Raw genomic sequence first — 16,762 nt, 5'->3', positions numbered from 1 at the left:
TCCCCCTCTTTCCTTTGTTTCCTTTTAGACACTGTGGTTTGCAGTATTGCTACTGAAGCGGTATTATGTATATCACTTTACCGCCTTTCAGCACACAATTCTTATCTTATGAGAGATCATTTCTTTTTTTAAATAATATCTTTATTTGAGCACCATGATTACAAGCATGTTTGCATTTGGATTTCAGTTATAAAAAAAAAACAACTCTCTTCACCAGTGCATCCTCCTCTTCCCCCATTCATTGCCTGTATTCAAGACAGGCATTTTATTTCTCTCACTCACTACCATTGTCATGATAGTTGTTAGTGTAGTTATTTCTCTAACTGAACTCAACATTTTTTGTGGTAAGCTTCATATCGTGGCCAGTCCTTCCAGCCTCATCTCTATTATCTCTGGATATTGTTACAATACTTTTATTTTTCTTAAATACCAAAGATGAGTGAGATTATTCTGTTTTGTCTTTCTCCCTCTGACTCAGCATAATAGTTTCCATGTCCATACATGTATAGGAAAATTTCATGACTTCATTTTTCCTGAAAGCTGCATATATCACAGTTTCTTTAGCCACTCACATGTTTTCAGGCATCTGGGTTGTTTCCAGATCGTGGCTATTGTAAATAGTGCTACAATAAATATAGGCATGCAGAAGGCTTGTTTGTTTGTTTGTTTGTTTTTTGGGGCCACACCCAGTGACTCTTAGGATTTACTCCTGGCTATGTACTCAGAAATCACTCCTGGCTTGAGGGACCACATGGGACACCTGGGGATCAAACTGCAGTCTGTCCTAGGCTAGCGCCAGCAAGGCAGGCATCTTACCGCTCTGTGCCACTGCTCCTGCCCTTAGAAGGCATTTTTGTAATTGTGTTTTTATGTTCTTAGTGTATCCCTAGGAGTGATACAGCTGGATCATATGGGAGCTCAATATCCAGTTTTTTAAGGAAGCTCCAATTGTTTTCCAGAGAGACTGGACTAGATGGCGTTCCCACCAGCAGTGAATAAGAGTTCCTTTCTCTCCACATCTCAGGCAGCACTGATTGTTCTTGTTCCCTGTTATGTATGTCAGTCAGAGAGATCATTTCTAACTATCATTGTCATAGGGTTCCTGAAGAGGATTTTTGATTAGGACTTCTGTTATGTCAGATGGTGTTCACAGATGTCTACAGAAGCTGGACCCAGGCATGACTGAGCACTCTTGTGGGCAGATGAGATATTGCAGGAATGCACCACGATGAGGATGCACTGCCACCCAGCCTGCCATGTCATGCATGGTAGGACCTATTTATGACTTATATAATGAAAATGGGATATAGCTCAAACATTGTGGATACAAAATTCAGGGTTTCCCCTTTTACTCCCATAGCTATACAATTACATATAGTTTTTGTATCATTAAAGATGACATTATTTACCTATGAAAAGAATGACTAAGTTACTAACTTTTAGCAATAAAGATTTAAAGTTCACTAATGGCTCTATTTCACCATTAATGTTGAGAAGTTCACTGGCCATTTAGCACTAAATAGACCCGGCTGGATAGAAAGAAGTAAGTTCTGATACCTAAAATGCCTGCACTTCGGAATGGACATTTTGTGAACAAAGCAACATCCATCTACTAGCCAGAAAGCCATGTTTTCTGATTGATACTCTCCTTGCTTTCTAATTAAAAATCATGGCTAGTGGAGATCTATTTGGATCTTCTTATAGAACAGCATTTTAATGGCACTTAATTTAACACATGAGGGTTTTTTCCATATGAGTGCCTAATTACTTTTTTCCTAAAATGCTTGGAGAAAGAAGCCACTCACACAATATGCTGAAGGTTAAATATTATTCCTAACATGTTGCTTGTAAACATACTGCCATGGAATCTAAGAAATAGTTAAATAACAAGGGATGTTACTCTTTTGGGGTACTTCCTGTGTTAAAATGGTTGCAATAAATCTAGTTCAGTCCACAGGAGGTAAAAAATGATTAGGATCTCAGGAGACAGATGTGCTTGCGTGGACCTTTCTGGAAGAGCAGTCATGAAGAGTCCTGGCTTTCTTTCCTCATCAAGGAAGTTCTATACTAGAAGCTTTGTCAGAAGAAGTGGTTGCTCTTGGGAGTGTTTTCTCAGTTCTTTTTTATAAGATCACTCCTACCAGTGAGGATCTAACCTCACTCCTGGCCCAGTTGGCCTCAGTCATCATCCAGTTAATCTTGGACAAAAGTAGTTTGGTGACCCTGAGTGTGAGAAGCATATGTGCTCCCAAAATCTATCTGTTCTCTGAATATAGCAATGAGGTTACACACATCCCTCAAAGTCTCAACATCAGAATCCAGGAAGACAGGAATTGGGATCTAAGAGAATGAGTTAGTGGGTCTGGTCTCAGGGAAGTTATTTTCAAAGAAGTGTTTTGACATAAACATCAACAAAAACAACAAAAGAAAGCATAGTTGGTTTTTCACCTGTTCCCAAGGTAAAGTCGCCAAGGGAAACCACTAATTCAAGTATATTTACCTCCAAAGCATTTGTTAACCTGCTCTAGTTCCCCTAAGTTGCCTCAAAAACTCAACTGTGCTCAAACTTCTGAATATAACCACTTACACACACTAATCATACACATCCATCAAAGCAACAGATTTCTGACACTATTCTTATTCTTAATGGTTGCCTGAGGGTTTGGGCATATATAGAGAAAAATAAAAAATTTTCTCTATATATATGCACTTCCCCCTACAAACACCTACATCTAGAAGATGTATGACAGAGGTTGGTCAGAGGTAGAGCGACCAATACAGAATGATCTCTCTCACATGCAAGATACACAGAAACATAATGGTGGACTAATGAATGCCCAAGCAATGGAAACAAAGAATATGAGTACTGGTTTTCACTAAAAAACAAACCCCTTGAGGAAGCTGTGGGTAGGATGGGGGTAGGGGGTGGGAAACACCATTGATGGAGAAAAAGATTCAAGCGTGCTGAAAGATGGTGAGGTGCTAAATATGAAATCCTATCAGCAACAGTGAAAAATATACACATATACATGTATATACATATGTATGTATATTTACATATATATAAAGTACATCTTGTAGATGCAGACTGGTAAGTGGAAGACAAATTGGGGTGGAAGGCATTGGTGGAGGGAAGTAGACACTAATGAAGGGATTGGTGTTGAAACAATATATTCCTGAAACCCAATCCTGAATGACTGTAATTTCATGGTAATTAAAAATTTAAATTAAATATTTAATTTAAAATTTAAAAACATTTAAAGGTGCTAAGAGTTGTTCAAACTTAACTTTGATTACATGGAATCTATTAAAAGATTCCAGATACAAAAAACCTAGCCGGAGAGCAAATTTCTGGATGAATGACCCTCAACAGGGCTCAGTAAGGAGCTGCAATGAAGGCTCGGTTCAGGCTATGTGGTTCCTACTTTGAAAGGCAATTTCAGGCATAGCGTCTCAAACTTCAACTCTCACCAGGATCACCAGGTAGACATAGAACCCACCCCTTTCTCCCACCTCCCTCCCCGTGCTCCCCAACCCGCGACTACACAGAGATGTGAATTTCAAGCAGTTCCTGAGCATGAGTTTCAGCAAGTTCCAAAACAATGGTCTGTGAGACTGGCTCTCTGAGAAACACAGTTTCAGTAGCACTGCACTAGGATGCCAATACTGGAATCTTTTAAGAATCTGTGTGCTTTCCCCCTGGCAGCCCAAACACACTGACCCAAAACTGACAACTTTATCCTCTCATGAACCTGCCTCTTCTTCCCCATCCCTGTTTCAAGACAGTGATATGGAGAGAGTTTGGGACCTGGCACAAAGGAAATATATGGGGATTCCTCCCCCTCCCCAATTGTTCCTGAGACAGGCGCAAGAGTGGAGTGGAGATTAGTATTAAGTAGCTTAACCATTATAATACATCCATTAAGGAATGACTCTGGGGCTGAAAGGCAAACAGTGCATTCAGCTCTCTTTTCTAATTTCACCAGAGAACTTATCCTCCACTTCTTCAATATCATTTACGAATTCATTGGGCATCACTGACCTCTCCCTAACATGGAATAATTATTATTCAGATTTTCTAACAGTAGTTCTTTTATTGATACTTTTCTTCTTACTCATACCTGCATCCCTCATAGTCCCTGCCATAATTATAATTTGTCTAGACTGACATGGCGAAGTTATAGTTGGTGATGTGAAGTCTCTATATAATGAATTAATTTCTGGGTAAACATGCTTGGTTTGTATTTTAGCAAATATAAAAATCTTGGATTGTTAAAAAAAATAAAAAATGACATTAGGGGCTGGGGCGACAGTACAGCTGTAGGGTGTTTGTCTTGCACAGGATTCAATCCTTGGCATCCCATATGATCCCCTGGGCCTGCCAGATAATATTTCTGAGTGCAGAGCAAGGAGTAACCCCTGAGCACTCCAACATGTGTGGCCTCAAAACAACAAAATAAAACAAAAAACTTTAGAGATAATCTCATCAAACCTTTTTATTTACCCCTCAATTCTATTTTTTTTAAAAGCATGTCCTTAAAATTGCATACACAATGTTATTTATCAATATATTATTTTTCTTTTTAGGGTTTTTTTTGGGGGGGGGGGATCTGGCAATGCTTAGAATTTACTTCTGGCTTTGACTTCAGGGGATTACTCCTTGCTCTGTGCACAGGAAGCATTCCTGGTGGGCTCTGTGGACAATCCGGGATGCCAGATCAAAGCATGTACCTTACCAACTGTTCTATCTCTCTAGCTAATAAACCTGATTTTAATCTGAAGATATGTAGCTGAGATGAAGCCTTTTTAAAGATGATTCAGGTGAATAAGTACTGTCTGGGGTGTGTATGTAGGTGGGCGATGGTAGAAAGTCAGATTAGTAATTCAGATTATTTACTATATTTATAAAGTCATAAGAAAAATTTTACTTTCACAAGTCTAGCTTTGGTGTACTATATAATTAGGCTTCCTCACCTTAAGTCTATAAAAATATTTTGCTAGTGATATCTTCGTATACTTTAATGGATTTTATCTTTTTTTCTAAATCTTTTGTTCATGTATGAGTCATGGCCATGTTAGTACATGATAGTTGGACTCTTGCCAATTGAAATTTAGAGCAAAATGAATTACACTCAAAATGAGACAATAGTAGTTCTTATTCATTGAAGTCCAAAGAATAATGAAGTCCTATGATCTCCAAGTGCCTTCCCTTTTCTTCAAACACCTTCATTCCTTCTCACTCATTCCCAATAAGATCCCAGCTTGGGTTGGAGGTTTTATTGCATGATTCAGTCTACCCAGAAGCATAACTAAGACTTCTGATCAAGCTTTACTTTCCACTCAAGTTCTGTGGGCAGGCAAGAGCAATGGGGAAAAGATGAGGTGTAAAAGTTCCTTTTTACTAAGTAGCTTGACTGTCCAATATTTTTAAATTTGAAACTTTCCACATATACTTATAACCAAAAAAGTCTAAAATGACTACTGAAGGTTCACAAGAGTGCATGAATTACTGCTATATCTTTTAAAGCAAGACTCCTGTACCTTTGGGCTAGTCAACAAATGACCTTGACAGGTGGCAATAAATATCTTGCAGGGTCACAATTTCTTCCTTTCTTTTTTTTGATTCAGTCTCTTGAAAGAAATGACTGTGATTTTTAAAGTATAATGATATTTTTTGTTGCTTGGTTTAGAAGAAAACTCTAAGCAGTGTTTCCTGCTCATAAATAAATAATTCAAAGGCAGCTTATGTATTGAAGATTTAGTATTAGCAATTTGATTCTGACAATGCTGACTGTTGCACAAACCATTGTAAATGTGACAGTCCCAAAGGAATTCATGTGACAGCGTGTACTCTGTGCCTACTCTGTGCTGGGACCTTGGGCATGCCAATAAAATAGATAAATCTTTGGCAATTCAATGAAGAGGCAAAAGGAAATATTAAATTCAGTGTGTTCTGGCATAAAAGTCAATAGCTGATTTATTATTTTTAACCCATACTAGCACAAGTCACATAATAAAAATAATAAAATAATAATACCCACGAAATAAAAAGCCAAGATAAATTTTCAAAAGAAGAATAATGATGAATCATATTTAATGAAATATAATACATGAAAAAGCTAGAATTAAATGTAGGTTGTATTGACATAGCAATGATAGATTACTGGAATAAACAGAATTCACAAATTTAATTAGATGTGAGAAATATGTGAAACAGGAGGCATTTAATTTAGTGAGTATAAAGATTAAATTAATCAATAAATAATGTTAAGACAACTATATCATGATATGTAAAAAGTTAAGTTACATACTCACCTCACACCTTATAGAAAAATAATCTCTTTTTTTATAAAATTTATTTATTTATTGGTTGATTTATTGATAGGCTTTGGGGTACTCAGTGATGCTCAGGGATTACTCCTGGCTCTGCACTCAGAAATCACCCCTGGCAGGCTGGGGAACCATATGGGATGCCAGAATCAAACTGGGTCCCTCCCAGGTTGGCCGCATGCAAGGCAAACACCTTATTCTGTGCTCTCTCTCCGGCCCCATGGAAAATAATTTCTAAATAGAATCAAACCAAAGAAGGAATAGAAATCACAGTCAGGAAGTAAAAAAAAAAAATTAGATATGATTTCTTTTTCCTCCATGTTTAATTTTTTAACTATATCTTATTTTTGTTTTGTTTTGTTTGGGGCCACATCTGGTGGTTCCCAGGTTTGCTCCTTGCTTTTCACTCAGGGATCACTTTTGGAGGGTTCTTGGGAACCATATTGGGTATTGATTGGTATTTGAATCAGGTTGGCTGTGTGAAAAGAAAGTGCTCTACCTGCTGTACTATCACTCTGGCCCCAATATTAGATGTAATTTCATTTAAAAAAATACAAATTTCTATTTGAGAATCTGAAAAAGACTGTATATAACAAAGAAAAGGCAAATTTCTAAAGTATTTTTAATACTAGTATTAAGTTACTTTTACTCACAAGCTAAGAAAGATTTTGAATAAGAAATATTTTGTTTGTTTCATTTCAAGGCCACACTTGGTGGTACTCAGGGGGTATTCTGAATCTGCACTAAAGGATTATTCCTGGCAGTGGTTGGGGAACCATACAGGATGGTGGAAATCAAATCTGGGTTGGCTGTTTGCAAGGCAAGCACCCTACCTTCAGTACTATCATTCAACCCCAAGAAATATTAGCTTAATATATTAAAAAAAAATAGTGGAGGAGGAAAGATAGATAGCACAGGGTTTAGGCACCACTTCATGTGGTTGACCCCAGTTTGATCCAAGTACCTCATAGGTCACCTGAACACTCACTGTCAAGAGTATCCCTTGAACATAGCACTGGGAGTAGCCCCTGAACAATGAAGGTCTAGCTCCCAAGTACCTCCTTGTGTGGGTTATATCGAGGAATAAGTATACAAGTTATGTTTCTCCCTCTTTATTTCTATGTAAATATTTTCACTTTTGAAAGAATATAATCAGCAAAAATAATACTACATTAAATTTGGTTACTTGTTCCACATATATTTCTTGAATTTCTATATCATAAATATTAGATATTAATTACAGCTAATATGCACATAAAATATGTGAGTTTAATTTAGCTAGCTAACTTAGCAAGCCATTTAAAGGTTTTCTAAGCACTGGAGTGATTGACTATTCACTGCAATACAGAATTTGATTATCACCTGTATATATATATTACTTCCAAGAATATTATAATTAGAAAGTATATTAGCCAAGCATGCAAATATCAAAACTATTATCTTTTTTGCTTTTGTTTTTTGTTGTTGTTGTTTTTGTTTGTTTTAGGTTTTGGGTTTTGGGCCACACCTGGTGACGTTCAGGGGCCACTCCTGGCTATGCGCTCAGAAATTGCTCCTGGCTTGGGGGACCATATGGGATGCCGGGGGATCGAACCGCTCAAGGCAGATGCTTTACCTCTTTAAGCCACCACTTCGGCTCCTGTTATCTTGTTTTCATTTGCTTTGAGAACAGGTCAAATCTGTCTATATCATTCATAGCTGATTATACGAAACTATTTATCTTTTTTTGGGGGGGGGGCGGTGGTCACACCCAGCAGTGCTCAGGGTCTACTCTTGGCTCTGTGCTAAGAAGTCGCTTCTGGCAGGCTCGGGGGACCATATGGATGCCGGGATTCGAACCATCATTGGTCCTGGATCGGCTGCGTACAAGGCAAATGCCCTACAGTTGTGCTATCTCTCCGGCCCCGAGACTACATATATCTTTATACTGCTTAACAATAAGCATCCTGGGGCCGGAGAGATAGCATGGAGGTAAGGCATTTGCCTTTCATGCAAAAGGTCATCGGTTCGAATCCAGGCGTCCCATATGGTCCCCCGTGCTTGCCAGGAGCAATTTCTGAGCATGGAGCCAGGAGTAACCCCTGAGCACTGCCGGGTGAGACCCAAAAACCAAAAAAAAAAAAAAACAAAAAAAAAAAAACAAAAAAAAAAAACAAAAAAAAAAACAAAAAAAAAAAAACAATAAGCATCCTGCCTTAAATATGAATGATAATTCCCATGCTTTATCATTTAAGTTTGCAATGAGGATTTTTTTGTTTTGTTTTGTTTTGTTTTTGGGTCACACCCGGCAGCGCTCTGGGGTTACTCCTGGTTCTACGCTCAGAAATCGCTCCTGCAGGCTTGAGGGACCATATGGGATGCCGGGATTCAAACCACCAACCTTCTGCATGCAAGGCAAACCTTACTAAAGCCTTACCTCCATGCTATCTCTCTGGAAGCACAATGAGGATTCCCCCCCCCCCAGAGTAATCCTGGGACTTTGAAAATATATAAAGATGCGATTTAATGACATATTTCCTGATAGATTCTAATTCAAGAAACTATCAACAATTATGTGTGCATGTCTTCATACAGTCTAGATTTTCTGGAGTTTGTGAAAATATATTTAGAGTTAAGAGAAAGCAATGAAGTTAACAAGCATTTGTCTAGACAAATTATCCCAAAGAAAATGTTTCTTTTGGATAAAACAGGGTCTTGGTAAAAGCATGACTGGTCAGTGCACATTCCTGGGTATCCTCCTACCCCCCATCTATGTTCTTGGGCAGAATAACTAATGTCACAAGTTTGATTCTATGTTTGCTTGACAGGAAATGCCAGGTCTATTCTGTGATTGCTATTCAGGGGATGAATCTTGTCTTTTGTTTATTTGTTTGTGGGCTACAACTGGCAGTGCTCAGGAGTTATTCCTGATTCTGCACTTATGAGTTATTTTTGTCAGTGTTGGGCGACCATATGGGGATGCTGGGGTCTGTTGTGTGCAAGGCACCCCCCCACCTGCCGTACTCTAGCTTTGTGTTAAGGGGTTCATCTTGTATCTGGGCAGTTCCACCCTCAAATGCATGACAGTCACTGAGGGAAGACAAGAGGCAGACAAGACAGTCTTCAGCCAGGAGAAGCTGCTGATCTTTACCAAGAGGCTCACCCAGGAACCACGGTGAATTTACTGTCCTCCAGGATTGAGGCTGCCAAGCCCTTTGTTTCTAAGACTTTGCCAAGCTCTTTGTTTCTAAGACTTTGATGGGAACCCACTGCCTCTCCAAGCAATTGCCATTTTACTATTGTTTTTCATGGTAGTATAGTAGGATGGATTGTTGGATGGGTAAATGAAAGGAGGAATGGATGAATGAATGAACGTATGGATATGTAATGGGTAAAAATAGATAAACTGGGGCCAGGGCGGTGGCATAAATGGTAAGGTGTCTGTCTTGCCGGCGCCTAGCCTAGAACGGACCACAGTTTGATCCCCTGGCATCCCATATGGTCCCCCAAGCCAAGATCAATTTCTGAGCGCATAGCCAGGAGTAACCACTGAGCGTCACCAGTTGGGTGACGATAAATTATATACAGAATGTTATAACCTTGTGCTGAAGATAAGCAGTAAATGAGTACTTGATATCTTTTTGGTGCCCAGAATAATGGGAACCTGGACCAAAAATGTTTATTTTCTGTCATCTTTGTTTTTTGCCATTTATGTGGGAGAGGGGAAGAGGCCGTAGACCACACTCATTGGGAGCTATTCCCAGCTTGTGTTCAGGAGTGTCCCTTGGTGGTACTCAGTGGATCATATGTAGTGATGGGGATTTGAGCCCAGGTCAGCTGCATGCAAATCAAATACCTTAACCTCCTAGACTATCTTGCTAGCCCTCTTTCCCAACTTTGGATTCAGGAATTCAAAAGGAAATAATCATACAGAGCTTGAATTTATTGAAGTTTTAGTATATTTTGGTCTCTTACAAAAAAGTGAGTTAGTGGTAATCAAAGCCAAAGATCAAGGTGTGTCCAGATTGACCTTAAACAGTTCACTCAGTTCAAGAAAGTGTTACTCAGCACCCCCAACCTTCCCCTTTCCCTGAAACAAGAAGCTGCTACTAACTTTAGCTTAATCCTCCCTCAGAATTGGGAGGAAAGAGCAGCAGCATATGGGAAATGGTACAAAACTCCTACAAAGGAAGGCCCATAAATGGATTTACATGGTGAGCAGGAAGAAGGGCCCACATTGTGCTTTCCTTCCTAGCACACATTTCCCTGGTTCAAGGTACTGACAAACTGATACATATGCTAATCAGATTTAGGTCACACTGATATTTGTGATGCGAAGCTAGGCTGCTGCTGATTCACATTTAGAAGATCCATTTAGGAAAATCCCATCTTCTGATGAAGAAACATGCAAGGTTCACTTTTTTTGTTTTGTTTTGTTTTTAAATCCAGTTATCCTCTACCTAGTATCACCCAGAAACTCATTTCTGCCTTCCCAGCCAGTCTTCTGAGCAATGCAACTCCATATGTGCAATGTCATGGCCACTTGAGGTGAGCAGAAAGTGCTCCCCAAAATACACAGGAGCAGTAGAAGGCCAGCAGCCTTTCCTGGCTGCTCACTGAAATGTAAGCACATTATTCCTGAGTCTGCAGAGAGCAATGTTCTGCAACCAGTGGAGTCCCTGTGACTGTGACAGAACTTTCTCTAGGGCTGTAATCAATTATGATGTTTAAGTGCATTATGCTTGAAAATAAAATAAACATCTTTCCCTTGAGTGTGCTCTCTTGCTTGCCTGCTCTCTCTTGCTTCTGCATTCTCTCTCCCTCATTCTCTCCCTTGTTCTTTACCTCCCTCTCTCCTTTCTCCTACATATACAGAAACTCAACCAATTCAAATAATTTAATGCTCTTTTTGACCAACTATTCATTCTAAAAGAACACTTTCAAAATTGCTAACAGACAAATTAGACAGATAAAAAAACCTGCAGGATACAGATTTGTTCTGTTCTTGTTTTAATTAGATCATACTGTTTTTATCTCCCTTTCTCATAGAAATAAAGAACCCATTTATATTTTTTATTTTAAAAAGAAAATTATGCTAAGTATATCTATAAGGGCTTCTGGACAGACACACACACACACACACACACACACGCACACACACACACACACACACACACACACATATGCACACAGCACCAAAGCACTAGAGATACAGATCTGGAACACAACCTCACCCACCATGTGAAAATTCTCATCCAATGTCTATAAATAACCATCACAATTCACATGCACACATCGTCCCCAAACCTATCCACATGTACGCTTACAGTCTCATCATGCCTGCAGGAACTGGAATGCTGTCTTAATGCCCTGAATTTGAGAAAATCATGAGAAAAGCCAAGAGACCGTTCCTCCCCATCTTCCCACCCCCGATTGAATGTGGAGTGCCTTTGCCTTCACTCCAGGGCAGACTCTGCCCAGCTCTCTGGAGTGTGATCTGCATGCCTAATAATGGAAGAGGTTCCCGGACCAGCCACTTACCTTGGAATGCTGCAGCAGAAGTATCTGCTCATCGAGCTCTTGTCGCTTGCCTTCTATTTCAGTCTGCCTCTTTCTTTTTTCCTTGAAAATAAAAAGAGAGAGGCTGTAAGAGTGGGTGGGTGTGGGCTCCAGGAATTGGAAGGCAGGGAACAGCAGCAGCTGCTGCTGCTGCCGCCGCAGACATCTGTAAGGACACTTCCCAAGAAGCCGGGCACACACGCAGTGTCACCTGCCTTTCTGTGTTTGTATGTATTGCAAGCAGCAGCATTCTCCTAGCATGTCTGCTGTGGGCTGTGTGAGTGGGAGAAATCCTCATTCAGCCAAGCTGCAACACTCATCCAGAAGGAAAGGCGGTTTCTACATTCTCTCTCTCTCTCTCTCTCTCTCTCTCTCTCTCTCTCTCTCTCTCTCTCTCTCTCTCTCTCTCTCTCTCTCTCTCCCTCTCTCTCTCTCTCACCACACACACACACACACACACACACACACACACCACGCACACCTCATACACACATGTGCCTAAAAACTAGTTTAAAGAGACACATTTCCTTGATTTTATAATATAACATTTCTACTGAAGCACAATTTTTTTCCATATTTCTCAAATGTAGAAAATAATGTGTGCAGTGTTAATTGGAAACAAAGACTAAAAATGTTTCAATCGAAAAGACAAATGAGCATGAGCTGCAGTAGGAATAAAACAATTCTTTACCCAAACCATAAGCACAAACAATCTAACATCATTGCAAATCTGGTAGGTCAAATCTTCCATCTGATGTTGAAGGATGCAAGCTAGGTTTTTGATTTTTGCCTTGGAGGTAGCATTTTTCTGTGGGTGGGGCTTGCTGAATCTATAATAAATGTAGAATTGGACTGTCTAGATTCAATTCTCAGCTCTACCATTTGCTACTTATATGACCTCTGGATAGTTTTTGGCTCTCTGAATCTAAACAGGTTCTCATATAAAGATGACCTACTAATTTTATTGACTACTGGGGTATAGGTTGAATGAGATGATACATGTAAAGAACCTAGAACAATGCCTGGCACATAGTAAAAGCTCAATAAATGTTATTTGCTATGATATTCACTTCTGGATGTTTACTTCTAGTAATGCCTAAAAACTAATTTAAAGAGACACATTTCCTTGATTTTATAATATAACTGTAAAAATGTAATATTTTTACTGGAGTACAAGTTTTTCCATACTTGTCAAATGTAGACAATAAGCATCATGTGATTAGGACTGAAGAACAGAAAGATCAGGCTTTATGAAAGCTTACTTGTTGAATGTTTTCTTTCCAAAGTGTACAGGGGTGCTTTATAAAACTTACCACACTGGATTAATTTCATCATCTCACACATGTAGGGAGAAATTTGTCAGACAAGACATAATGACACTTCTCAACACAACAGCCAAATCCTGAAGACGACAGTAATTTAGAAGTCTGGCTGCTATGCTCTGTGTCAACAAAAAGCTCTTACATGCTTGTGAGGGCACAGAGTTGGGTCACTGTTATTCAAGTCAACATAATAATTTGAGTTATCACCAGTCTTTTTTGTAATATACTGACCTTTAACACACCATAGCTAATGACTCCAAGTCATTGAGCCATAATAATCAAGTTAGGAACATAATCTTCTTGCCAAAGTGAGGTTTGTAAATGTTTAAGAACTATTTTCTAAAAATATCAATAGTGTATAACTGATTTTGTTTAATCCAAGAATATAACCAGATACATACAATATATTAGTATATATTGTATATATGTATCAGTATATGGAGAAAGTGAGGCTTGGGGAGAAAAGTCCATCTACCCAGTATTTCAGGGATAGCAAAAACAAAATAAGAATTTCTAGGACTAGCCACTATCTTTATATTTTAGAATTTATAAAGACGATATATTTTTTGTTAACTACCTTTCTATTTTGGACTTTATAAAGAGGATATATTTTTTGTTAACTCTCACTAACTACCAAGATACACAAGAGTTTGTCATTTAAATCCAGAACTAGATAAAGTATGTCATGAATAAATGGATGCAAATACAACTCAATACTCCCATAAATATTAACCGAGTGCTAAATGTTAGCTATAGATAAGTGTTTGTCTTTCTCAAAATGCATTTGGTAAAACCTGATGCTAAATGTAGTAGGAACAGGGAGGTGATAAGGTGATGAAGGTGGAGCTTTTGTGAGTGGGTTCAGGGTATGTATTAAAGAACCAGGAGGACCCTCTCACCCTTTCTGTCTCATAAAAATGACAGCTATCTGTGAAACAGAAAAGAGATCCCATAAGACACCAAGTCTGTCAGTACTTCAATCTTGAATTTCTAAGATGAACAACCTCCATAAAATGGGGAAATGTTTTCAATAGTTTATACGTTTATTTTCTTGTCACAGTAGCCCAAATGTATTAAACTACATTCTAAATACACATATAAGCCTAGGAAAATCCTTCCCAAGCTTTCTCTGAACATTTGTTCATACAGAAATTCCTCACTTTTAAAAAAAAGAAATTTCTCATCTCATTTCAGAACTTTTTACTATCATCATGGTTAACAATCCTTGAAAAGAAGGATTATCAGATGATATAGCCAACAAACCTTTATATACACAAAAGAAGACTCACCATGGGCACTGTCTAATTTACTATCAGGAAAGGTTTTGAGTTAGTTACTTTAATACTGGGTAGTTTTTGGAACTGAAGAGATAGTAGAGCGGGCATTTGCCTTGCACTAGGCTAAGCTATAGCACCCCATATAGTTCCCTGGGTACCACCATGAGTGATCGATCCCTCAGGGTAAAGAGCCTGAGTAAGCCCTAAGCACTGCCAGGTGTTACCAAACTGATAGATTAATAGGTAAAACATTCCAAGCAAAAGAACTTTTGAACAGTGTAGAAATATAATGCATATCCTATGAACACTACAGAGAAAATATAACTAGAAAACTTACCTTTAATACAATAATATTCAAAGACTGGTTAGGAGAAACTACTGAGGACCTTGTGTATTTGTAAGGCTGAGAAGTATGAGTTATATTGTACCAACTATGTAATGTCAGTAGGGTCTAAGTGAAAGATGATGTAGCTAAATTTCTCTTATGACACATTACTAAGGGACTGTAATTTCATATACACTGACAGATTGATATTGTTCCTTTAAATGGCCAGATTAAAAAATGTTTCAGGTTCATGGGACATACAGCTTGTTAGAATTATTCAACGTGGTTACTTAGTTCAAACCAGCCTTGTAACATGTTTACATATAATTAAAAGTGCAATAAATTTTTTTAAAAGAGCACTCATATTCTTGTGAACTTTTATTTACAAACAAAGGTGGTATAAACACAGGACTTAGTACATTATCAGAATCTGCTTAAAAGATCCTCGGAAGATCTTTTCATCCACCCTGGGTGGGTATGGAAAGGAGGAAAAATTAACTAATACCTCTTAGCTTAGCTGCAGCAATCAGACAGAAAAGAAAAAGGCAAATACAATAACTAAAACTGCTGAGACTCAACAATTAAGAGGATCTATAAGGCAAGAGAGGTGGTCTCTTATCCTGAAAGATATAAAGATCAAAGAATACTTGGAAAGGAAGAAGCAAGACCAGGAAAGCAGTTTCCCTTTGGGTTGTTTATTTTCTACAAGGAAGATCTTAACTGGGTTAAAGCTTGAAATCTAAAAGTTGTTAATATATGTAGCCAGGCATATCAGCACTGTCATGATGACATCTGTGTTCTAATGAAGACAATGAGGTACCATCTCACAGCACAGAGACTATTACATATCAAAAAGAACAATAACAATCAGTGCTGGCAGGGATGTGGGGAGAAAGAAACTCTCATTCACTGCTGGTAGAAATGCTGTATAATCCAGCCTTTCTGGAAAACAATATGGAAATTTCTCAAAAAACTGGAAATTGAGCTCCCATATGATCCAATTATACCACTCCTAGGGATATACCCTAGGAACACGAAAACACAATACATAAAAGCCCTCTGCAAGCATATGTTCATTGAGCTCTATTTACAATAGCCAGAATCTGGAAACAACCCAATTGCCGGACAACGGATCAGTAACTAAAGAAACTGTGGTACATGTACACAATGTAGGATACTATGTAGCTGTCAGGGAAAATGAAGTCACGAAATTTTCTTATACATGGATGGGCATGGAAACTATTATGTTGAGTGAAATAAGCCAAAGGGAGAGAGATAGACACAGAATAGTCTCACTCATCTGTGGGATTTAAAACCAAGTCCTGTAGATTCAGCCTGTTGTTTTTCACACCTTCAGCTCCTCTACAATAGCCTTTACCATGACCTTAGTAATTTCTTTCTCTTATTTCCAGATCTGGACCATTCTATATTAGTGTCTGAAGCACTTTAGAGCCCTTAATTGGTTATATCCCATTTCCATTTGCATTACTTCAGTGGTTTCACCATAGCTCCCCTGCCATTGAGTCTTGATTTTTTCCAACTCATCCTCTGCATTGCTGCCAGTGTGGTATTCTAAAATAGAAACCTGACTTCCTCCAACCTCCATCTCTTAACTAAAATTCCAGAATTGGGGGGTTAGAAAGCATTCAATGGATGAAATACATGCTTTGCCTGGGTTTGATCGCTGTTGTTACATGGTGTCCTGAGCACCTCCAGGAGTGAGCCCTTCCTAGCACAGAACTGGGTGTAATTCCCGAGTACCCCTAAAAGTAACTTCAAAACAAAAGAAATTTGAAAAAAATTCAGAATCTTTTGTTCTCCACACAGTTTTAAAAAGCTCCTTGATGTAGTTAATAAGACAACTCTCCATCTCACAGCTTCATCTCAAATTAAGATTCCCAAAAGCTTATGCTCTCGCCTTAACAAATTCGAATTTCTGAACTGCCAGATGAAGCTAGTTAATGCTTTTC

General features: G+C 38.6%; 1 protein-coding gene across 1 annotated transcript in view; it reads right to left on the bottom strand.

The window, feature by feature from the left end:
- LOC126024807 (paralemmin-2) overlaps positions 1-16,762 on the bottom strand; it is a 327,444-nt gene that overhangs the window by 80,898 nt on the left and 229,784 nt on the right. Inside the window, exon 3 of the mRNA XM_049785259.1 lies at positions 11,851-11,931. Within this exon, the coding sequence (XP_049641216.1) occupies positions 11,851-11,931 (81 nt within the window). The remainder of the gene's footprint in view (positions 1-11,850; positions 11,932-16,762) is intronic.

Source organism: Suncus etruscus, chromosome 1, assembly GCF_024139225.1.
Source record: "Suncus etruscus isolate mSunEtr1 chromosome 1, mSunEtr1.pri.cur, whole genome shotgun sequence".
Lineage (NCBI taxonomy): Eukaryota > Metazoa > Chordata > Mammalia > Eulipotyphla > Soricidae > Suncus > Suncus etruscus.
This window is presented reverse-complemented; position numbering and strand designations above follow the sequence as displayed.